This window comes from Actinia tenebrosa, unplaced genomic scaffold (assembly GCF_029948245.1).
Source record: "Actinia tenebrosa isolate PJP-AT-01 unplaced genomic scaffold, QUT_ActTen_1.0 PGA_scaffold8__29_contigs__length_14323225, whole genome shotgun sequence".
In the NCBI taxonomy this organism is placed as follows: domain Eukaryota; kingdom Metazoa; phylum Cnidaria; class Anthozoa; order Actiniaria; family Actiniidae; genus Actinia; species Actinia tenebrosa.
Window position 1 is genome coordinate 5,529,419 of NW_028292585.1, and position 10,108 is coordinate 5,539,526.

The 10,108-nt window shown below is 37.7% G+C and overlaps 1 protein-coding gene and 1 long non-coding RNA gene across 2 annotated transcripts; one reads left to right on the top strand and one right to left on the bottom strand.

Annotated features, from left to right (window-relative positions):
* Positions 1-971: 971 nt before the first annotated feature.
* Positions 972-5,925, top strand: LOC116305486 (cholesterol uptake protein 1). The gene is made up of 2 exons (XM_031715415.2): positions 972-1,343; positions 2,556-5,925. Exons 1-2 carry the CDS (start codon positions 1,040-1,042, stop codon positions 4,766-4,768), a joined length of 2,517 nt encoding a protein of 838 aa, XP_031571275.2. The 5' UTR covers positions 972-1,039; the 3' UTR covers positions 4,769-5,925.
* On the bottom strand, positions 5,779-8,535 carry LOC116305487 (uncharacterized). Its single transcript, XR_004198174.2, has 5 exons — positions 8,472-8,535; positions 7,561-7,678; positions 7,067-7,144; positions 6,356-6,416; positions 5,779-5,884 (listed from the first exon to the last, which is right to left on the bottom strand). It is a non-coding gene; the product is annotated as an uncharacterized LOC116305487 (long non-coding RNA).
* Between the last annotated feature and the right edge of the window lie 1,573 nt (positions 8,536-10,108).

Sequence of the window (10,108 nt, forward strand, 5' to 3'; positions counted from 1 at the left end):
ATATATAGTCATCATTTTGCTAGGATCTGTGCCAACTTAAGTACTCAGACATTGCCAATCAATCAAATATTAAAAATCAATAGTTATTGGCTGATTTCAAGCATCTAAAGCAAGAGAGATAACCTTTGTTACAAGCTCTAAGTTTAGACTGTGACGTGTGGCTGGTGGTCAAAACTAAAACCAAAATTTAATTTTACTCCACCCAGCAATACTGTACATTTTCCTGTACACTTTTGCAACAATTAAAAAAAAAAACGATAAAAAATAGATTTTCCGTTTAATCATATCCGTTTTGTACACGTAATCACTACCAAATCCTGCAATCTGATTGGTTCAAAGGAGTGCGATTAATTACCAAATCGCATCCTTAGGAGCTCTTAATCACATCCTTTTGAACTCTTAATCGCATCTTTTTGAAAGAACCAATCACAGAACAGAATTCTTATATTCAGCCAATCAGCTGATGATTTGCTGATAAATCGTTTATTTTATACCAGGAAAAACCTGATTGATTTACTTCTTTTACATTAAATTGATTATTCTGAAATCTCTATTACGTCTTTTTCTTGTGTATGATTACAAAAAGGATATGATTAAGTGGTAATTGAACTTCGTGTCGTGCAATTTTGGACCAAAAAAATTGCACTCCACTCAGTTCAATTACCATCATAATTTGCCTTGGCTGCAGTTTGATATCCCTATGGGTATCATTCGCTAAGTCGGCTTATTTCCTGAGCCTAGTTGTACGAGGGTTGGATAGCGCTATCAGACGGATAAATCCTATCCAGTGAATAAATTTATTGGATAACAGCATCGACTTATCCACTGGATAAGAATAGCGCTATCCACTCTTCGTACAACCGAGCCCCGTGCTCCGCATCACCACCTCTCTCGTGACTCTCTCTAATTTTAGCCTGTGACATACGTATGGCTGGTCAAAAATGAAACTAAATTCAAATCGATCGACTGTCGATCACATGGCATTACGCACAGTTCCGCTTATTTCCTAGAAGAACAAACAGTATGAGGAAGCGTTCGTATGAAAGCATATAAATCTTATAGTAAAGGTATCTTGGTTTCTCTTCAATCAAAAATGTTCATTCTTCCAGCGTTAAGAGTCGCTCTCATAGCGATATTTTTTACCGATGCCGTGAAAAGCTTTCCCGAGGTCGAGTATTGTCTACAACAAAGTCCAAGTCTGTCAGGAGAAAACGGATCTTCAAGCATGTCTTTTACAATTGAAGGCAACCTTTCCAAGGAATTTGGCCATTCTATTGCTTGTCAGATCAAGAATGATGCGAATGCATCGTTCTTATACATCAATGGGTACAAAAACTCGACAGGTAATGATAATCAGGGGAAAATTACTAATTAATTTTCCCCTGTGATAACATATTTAGCTAGCATCAATATTACCAAGTTATTACTGGTTTTGTCACGAGGTCCGGTTTTGTTTTCGTTTTTAAACCAGATGCTTTTCTACTCTAATGTTTCAAAACTCAAACTCTAAGGAAAGAATTTCACTCGAGTACGGTGGTGAAGGATTAAGATAAATAATGCGGAGAGACGATGGAATTCTCAAAGCCGGCTATGAAGTTACAAAAAACGGGGAGGTCTTAGGGAACTCTATGATCTTCGCCCCCTCCTCACCCCCTAAATAAGAGAATTATAGTAAAACATATATCTTTTTTACATTCAAAAGCACGTACCATCCAAAAACAAGTACCATGGAGTATAGATTGCGTGACTGCGTGACATGGTTCAAGGGAAGGTCTCGGTTTCGGCTTAAATATGACATACACATTTGTTAACTAAAACGGAAACTCGAAAGCCTCTCTGAAAGCGTAATCTTGGACCGCTTTTCGAAATTAAAAGTAAAATTGCAGTAATGAATGTAACTTCTGTTTGCAATGTGAGAATAGATACCTTTTGTTTACCCCACGTATCCTCGTCCTGAAGGGCTTGAATGCGAGGTCACGCGGGGGAACTCTAAAGGTCAATAGCTGGGGAGGGGAGGGAAGGGGGGGGGGGGGGGGATAAACTGATAGACGGCAAGATAAATGACAAGCATTTGCTAAAATTTATTTACTTTAAGAGAAAATTATTTTCGTATTCAAGCAGTGAGCGCCAAAAACTGTTTTCTTGAAGAAAGGCTCTTGTACATGGCTAAAATCTTGTTATTCTGAAAGTTTAATTTGTTTGGAAGTGGAGGTGACCGATGAAAGTGAAATCAAAGTGTTAACCCAAAGCAAAAATTTTATTCGAAAATGAGGTTTAGGCCTTTAGACCATTTGCTTATTTCTCATATATTTTCTATAAAAAGCCTGACAAAGCAACATTCTAACACAAATGCGACAAAATATCTTGTACAATTGAAAATACCGCTTCAACAGGCATTTTATCATGGTACATCAGTTTCTAACTGTTTAAAAAAAGTTTTGAGTGTTAATCCAAAACGAAAATTGGGATCAAATCTCATAGTACGAAAGTATAGTTTTGGCGCTTTCTGCCATCATTGCTCATTATTGAAAAAAATTTCCTCTTAATCTATAAAGGATCTCTCCAAGTGACAGTATTCAATTCTGAGATGGCACAGACTATAGCACGTTTGGAAGTGACTAGGGACGACAATAGTAGCCACTCCCTCGTCTGCCTGGACACTACTAGCCAACAAGGCAAAGGAAACAAGTATGTGGTGATTTCAGGCACACCAAAGTTGGAATTCAAAGTGAAAATACAGTTCATAACCAATGAATTGGTGATTAATAAGACCGGGGCAAGCTTTCGAGGGCCAAAAATATTTCAGTTTTGGCCAGGAAAGCAAAAGCAAAGCTCAAGAAGGGAGGCACAACTCGACATAACTGTTCAATCAGATACTCTTACCAAAGGAATCTTGACTGTCTCTCATTACTGTAGCCAAACAGAGAAGCTTGGCAAAAATATAATCGACTACTCAAAGCCGTCAATATTTTTAACGTTTTCCAAAAGAGGCAGAATCACGCTCTCCCGAGTTTCATCGCCAAACTTTAATCGCAAAGTTGAAGAACCATATTTTATAAGTGTCTTACCAACCCCGGATACAAACTTTGCCACATACGACAAGCTTGTTAATATCAAGTTAGAATACTCATTCGACTATGATTACTCGCGACCCATTTGTTTCATTATATTCGTCTCGTTTTTCGGAGGCGTATTTATTTCGTTTTGGGCACTGAAATGTTTTAAGGAGCCCTTGGTGTTGGTAAGTTTGAATACTTCTAAGTCTTCTCTCGGTAACGTAAGCACTAGTGGAAACGGAGCGTCAGTGAGTTTTAAGAGCCGCAAGTTTTTTGATTGCTGCGGCGGAGAGTCTGAAGACAACGAACTAAGGCCTCTCCTACACCCCGAGGCAGATATCCCAAGTACGTACAAGCAGCTCTTAAGAGCAATGCTGACGGTTATGAGATACCATTGGGTGGGGAAGGGAAGAAAGACATTTTCCTACATCACTTGCATCGTTGGGTTCGTTCTCATTGTTGGTGCTTTTCAGTTCGTCTACGTGAACTGGTCCTTGATGGTTGACAGTGGCGACAGAGACAAATGCTTCTATAATGATTGGTGCTACCGTGTTGGTGTCAATGACATTCCATTTAACCTAATGATCAGTAATCTATCCTACATGATTCATGGTATTATCCTTGCTTGGTCGATTTGGGTCATGGAGGCTGAACTTTACATCCAGGCACGAAGGAAAGCACTGGTTGAGTACAGGAAGCCTTCCAAAAAACCAGACGAAGGGGAGCAGTTACCTCGACATACCCTGATATGCTCCAACCTTCACGTCCACCTCCCCGAGTTGTCAGTTCCTGAATTCAACTGTGACGAGGAAAAGACCCTTAAGATTTTTACTCGAGCGTACAAGAAGAAATACAGCTTCTCAATCGGTTACGCGTTCGCTTGGGCCTTGATATTCGAAGGTCTGTTTTCTCTGACCTATCATCTCTGCCCTTCGAGACTAACTTTCCAGTTTGATAGTGCGTTCATGTTTGTCATCGCTGGATTGATTGTCGTTTCGTTGTTCAATGGGTTGTCAGTGAAGGAGTGCCAGAAAGAGGTGGGAAACCCAAGGCCAGTTGAAGACACCACGTTCTTTCTTTTCATCATAGTGCCTCTTTACATTCTGAACTATCTTGGCTCATTATATAACAAGTATGGAAATGGAAAGAACTTGCGCATCTCCGTGTACGTGATCTTTTGTGTCGCCATGGTTCTTTGGTATGTCATGACGTTCCTCTGGTCTTGCAACAAGCTTTTCCACAGCTCCATCAAGAATGGTTTCCACACGTTTGAAAGCAAAGTCAAGGTTGTTTTATTCGTCCTTACAGTTGTCACCAATTGTGTCATCCTTCCGTCTTTCCTAAACCGAGATATTTCTAACCTCTTGCTGTTCAGTACTATTGTTGCTGCTTTGGCTAGTAGCATAGGGAAAGTCACAATCAACGCTTACAAGGCAACAACAGGAACAGTGTATAAGATGTCTTTCAGTACTATCGCTCTAAGGATCTTCCAAGGTTCCTATATCATCGGTGCGATCGTCATTATGTCAGCTGCCATTTATTTGTTCCAGGGTATCCCAACCTCACAGAAAACTGACCCTCCTGACGTCTCAAGAAACCTGAACAAAGAATGTTTGTTGCTGCACTTTTATGATGCTCATGATGTGTGGCACATGTTGTCTTCATTTGGATTGCTTATGGGGGCTTTCCTTGTCATGTACATTAGTGAATAATCTCTGAAGATGAGATGATTTTTTACAAATTTAGGACGTTCAATGGCAAACGATCCCATCGTCATATTTTTTTTAAAATTTCGCACGATGAAAGAACATACTAGAAGTAAAATAAGCAAATAAAAAATGGGGGTCCCGACTTCGTTTAGCCGTCAGGACACATGGAAATTCACCCTTTCACCCCACGCGAACAAAGTAAACATGAAAAGCTGTCAAAAATAAGTCATATTTCATTGAAAAAACAAATTGGTCGTCCCCATTTTACACAAAAGACTAAAAATAACCAAATAACTAGTTAGCATTTAAAATTTGTGTTGAAAATTAGAAATATATAATGTTATTGTGCTGTAAGTGTGGACTTGAAACCTTCAAGTTACGTGAAATTCTATTGCAATCGTACAAAATATATGCAATTTCGATTTGATCCCATTGTCAGGTTTTTAAGGCCTAGGGCAAACGTCGAACTCTCCATGCACCGAACTTAATTACATCAAAGAATGCCGCCTCATTATCACCTGATATCCATTGTTTTTTATGAGTTCGGTGCATGGAAAGTTCGACGTTTGCCCTAGGCCTAAGATTCTTTCTCTAAAGTTCAGTATTGCCGAGTACTTTCAAAAAACAAAATAAAAAATGGGGTGGCCGACTTCGTTTTAGAGCTATAACAGATTAAGGACGTTTTTATAATATTTTGCTTACGCCATCACGATGAGCGCTCGCTCACTAAATTCATGCGCAGAAAGGATGCGCGCGAACAATGACCATGAACGTCCATAAAACTAAACTTGTTTTTGTGAAGTTTGCTTTATGATTTCAAGCTGCCTTGCCAATGCATGTCAATCTTATGTTGCTTTGCTTTAAAATTAAGTTACTGAAAAAAAGGACTCTCCCATGGCGAAGGGAATAATTAGGCTTCTTGGGGGTTGTGTGGAGGAGGGAGAGCAGGGAGGAGAGAAGACCGACAAGACTGTAGTCCGGAGACATATGAAAGTGAACTAAAAAGGCGTCAATTTTTATCACTGGGATTTTATTGGAATTAAGACTTTACAGGTTTTGAGATTTAACAATCTTTTTATTTGGCATGGATTTAAACTAATACTTCAAGGTGTAATATCCCTGTTGGAAAAGATAAAGACATTATATGTTAGAGTTTGAAAGATTGTTGTCGCTCTGGTTACCTAACTTTCATCAGTATTTTCAGCCATTATCATCTCCAGCAGCAGCAGGAGATCATCAACACCGGCAACATCAACAATTATTCACCAGCATTATGGATATCATCGTTGCCATTATTTACCATCATCACTATCATTATCCAATATTATCATCACCATCATCATCTAACATTATCATCATCATCATAATCAACAATGTCATCACCATCATCATCCGATGTGTCATCATCACCAACATCATCTAACATCATCATAATCAACAACACTGATCTAACATCATCATCATCATATTCGATCATCATTATCATAATCATCATCAATATCATCAACATAAAAATTATATTACTATCGTCTATCATAATATGTCATCTGCCATCTTTAACCATTTATTGCAATATCTAATATTTTTTACCTGTGGTCTTGAATGGGCCGGCCAAAAGCCTAGCGAACCGAGTCGGCAATGTCTTCCCAGACTACAATTCATAAAAGCACCTTTTATTCTAGTGGCCAGGGGTGGGGTTAAGAGTTAAAATTAAAACAGAATTCAAGCAGTCGAAATTGGGTGGGGGGGGGGGGGGGGGCGACTAAGATGGGAAAAATATATGACACTATAGTATAGAAGAAAAAAGGAAAAAGTGGGGGGCACCGTCTCCGCGGCCCCTGTGATTACTTAAAAGTACTAGGTTTGAGTCAACTTTTTTAAGAGTGTGAAACCTCTCGCTTTGATCAAGTAACCTATCTAGCGTAGCAAGCTAAGCTTTTTAATTCAATCATTTCAGTAAAATGAAAGAAAGTAGAAAAATCTTCTTTAATGAGTGGGAGAGAAAACCACCCGACCACCCTCCTACGTTTGGTATGTCCCCCCCAGATCATCTTTTAATAATACTCTAGTTCCAAATTACAGCTGCGTTCCTTGATTACAGACTCAGTTACTCATGCTTGGCCTCGAATTGGTGTCTAAATATTCACAAATACCAATGGTATAAAATAACACTTTGAAATTCCACGGACCTTCACTGGAACACATGAATATTCCGCACAACATCGAGGGTAACCCTGAGCAACAGAGAACTCTTCTAAACTGAAGTATTATTGTCATCATAGACCCGTCCAATCAACTTACGCGATTTCATTTTGGTCGGACTACCAGCGCTTGTTTTAGCTGCAGTTGTGGGTGCTGGTCTTCGTCTTCTTCTGCGAACTTATTTAAAGTTAGATAATGATAAACAGATAATTAGCTGAAAATTTCAGTGCTTTTTCTTGGCCTTCCTACTCGTACCGTTCGCCTCCCCCTCCCCTGACAGCATTATCAAAAAACTTCCGCCCAGGACTTATACTTCTGAAGAGCGGCATTTTTCGTGTTCTATGGCTTACATTATATTAGTTTTAATTCCGTTATTATCATTATTCTTTTTAATTCAAAGTAAAAAAAAAAACTTCATAACTTCTGGACTAAGTTATGGATTTTAGGTGAAAAAAGATTACATATTCCTATATATATACTTCATCCTTTCCGTTTTTTTTTTGCTTTCATCACAGTCTGCGGTCCTCATGGCCAGGAGAAACGGTGCTGACCATTAGGCTCAAAAGTACAGATTAAAAAAAAAACATACTTACAAAGAAAGCCATCAACAGAAGACTGACTCAGCATCAACAATGACACCAAAAGGAGCACCAAAATAATACTCTTTTTCATGATGGCGACCAGTTTTGATTCTCGTAGTCGATATTAATTCTAGATTATAAGATGAAAAGTGCAGTTTACGAACAAATCACGTGAAATCAGTAATTTCACCGTTTTTGGTCTTCTTATTAAATTCTAGTTAGTTGTCTTCTATACTCTGACCATATGGTTTAACAAGAAACTAGACGCATATCTGCGTGAACTCGGGCTTCATAGCAGAAAATCGAAAGAATTCTTCGCGAACACTGTCATCCTTCTGACGAAACCTTGAAAAATTTCGCCATTGCTCGACCATGTGCTTATGTGGCGCATACTACGCACGCGCATAAAACTTGCGCATGCGCTTTGAACGCAACTGCGATTTGTGACAGAACGCAAATAAAGCTCAATTTATACCTCGGGCATTTCTTTGAAAGCCCGAGTAAAAACGTTTTATACAAAAAGAAAAAAGAAGAAGAAGCCATTTAATTAAATTCCTGTCCGGCATTTGTAGTCATGAAAAATTGAAATCTAACAAGCAGAAGAGAATCGCTTGAACTGAGTTAAGTTCTGTAAAAAATAGAATACTCCAAATCGTTTACAATTTGTTTTAGTTGAGAAATCGTCGCTAATTAAACTCAAGCTCCTCTAGAACTGAGTCGCAATCGGCTTATCGTTTAACATGCAAGTTTAAAATGGCAATTTTTATGTCGTATTGATGTCGAGCCAGCACCAAACAAGGTCTGCTGACACGAAAACGTATTTCAGTAAAACATAATTAAGCCTAAATCTTCCTCAAATAAGCAAGGATTTTTCCTAAAAATGCAAAAAATATTTAGTTTATTTATGTTTAAACAACGCTTACCTGAGATTTTGGGACAGTTACGTAGATGCGTTTGCAAAATATCATTTCAAAATCACACGTTCTTATATACATGAACGAAAACAAACCCTCTGTATGTGGTCAAAAAATCATTACTTAAAGCAATTATTTGTCTTAAAAACAAATTAAATCACCTTTAAAAGGATATAAAAGATTTTTTAAAGTTTAGATGAGTTACCTTGAAATAATTGAAACTAGTAGTATAATTGGAACAATACGGAATTTGATTTAAAGTGAAATTTGGTCAAATTCTTCTCGCTGTATGAGAGCAGCTATCTGAGTTCTCTTGCTGGGAGTTAAATTATTATTAGTTTTTCAAAACAGTACAGATGATAACTAATGGCTTTTGCTATTCTTTTGCTATTCCGAAAAAACAAATGACTCATTTTGAAGTTTTCACTGGAATTCAAAATTATTATTTTTGTTTAGTTTTAAAAAACCATAATTATATATATTCTTTAATTAATTTTGGTCTTAAAATCACCTGTCGAAAAATGTGTAGAAAACAGTTGAACTAGTTTTTGGTAATGGGTCACCTACAAATTTGTCTTGATATGGCAACGATATTTTGAAATATTATATAAGTATTTCCCCATCAAAATTGCCTGAACTAAAATCACGATATTTTGCAAAGGCTTGAAATAGTTTTAGGGATAATTAAGGGATTAGAGTGCATACCATACAGTATATCCGTTAGAAACTTTGTATGAAACCCCACAATTATATTACTTTTAAGGCCATAATATTAACCAAAATAATGCGGAAATATCATTTAACTGTTAACCACTAATTTAAGGTTATTTGTCAGATTAATTCGTACAATTTTGTTAGTTGTTTTAACGGATTTAAGGTATGCATTCTATATATAACAGGTAACTATATATATACATAACTATTAGGAACTATAAATATAACAGGTATTAAGAAAGGAACCGTTTAGGAACTATATAATGGATCCGATGAATGTCCTCAGAAGGGGAAAAGAGTGAACTGAAAAAGCTAAAAATACCAGGTTGTAGTGTCCTATTCTGAATGTTCGAGAACTGGTTGTGTCCATCTGTTTCTGCCCAGCTGCCCGTCACCTGATCAAGCACCGTACACCTGTCCCTAGTTAGTCAAGAAAAACACTCTTGACCCCAGAGCTTTGCATGTGACGTCATTCTTATATGCATCCAGCTGCATGATCTGATCCTATCGGAATCGAGAAAATTTGCAAAACTGAGGTGTCACTTTTAGTGTCTAAATCACTGTGGATTTCCGGTTTTTTTTTTTTTTTTTTGCTCATGAATGACAACATTTCAAATCTTAAGGGACAGAAATAACATATTGAAAACCTGAATAAATTGATTCCATGAGTCGTTAAGCTTTTGCTCCTCTGTTCCTGGTGGTAACTCAACTAGGGACCCGTGAACGACATAAAAAAAAAAAAAAAAAAATCGACAGAGAACTACGGAAACCCTGGAGGGACATTTCAGACTTCAGACTTTAGGATATTTCAGACTTCGGATTTAGGATATTTCAGACTTGTTCGGACTTCGGGTGGACTTCGCCATAGTACAAACTCATTGACAAAAAGGAGGAAGGGGTAATTTCTTTCTAGACTCAGCTTTTTTGCTAAG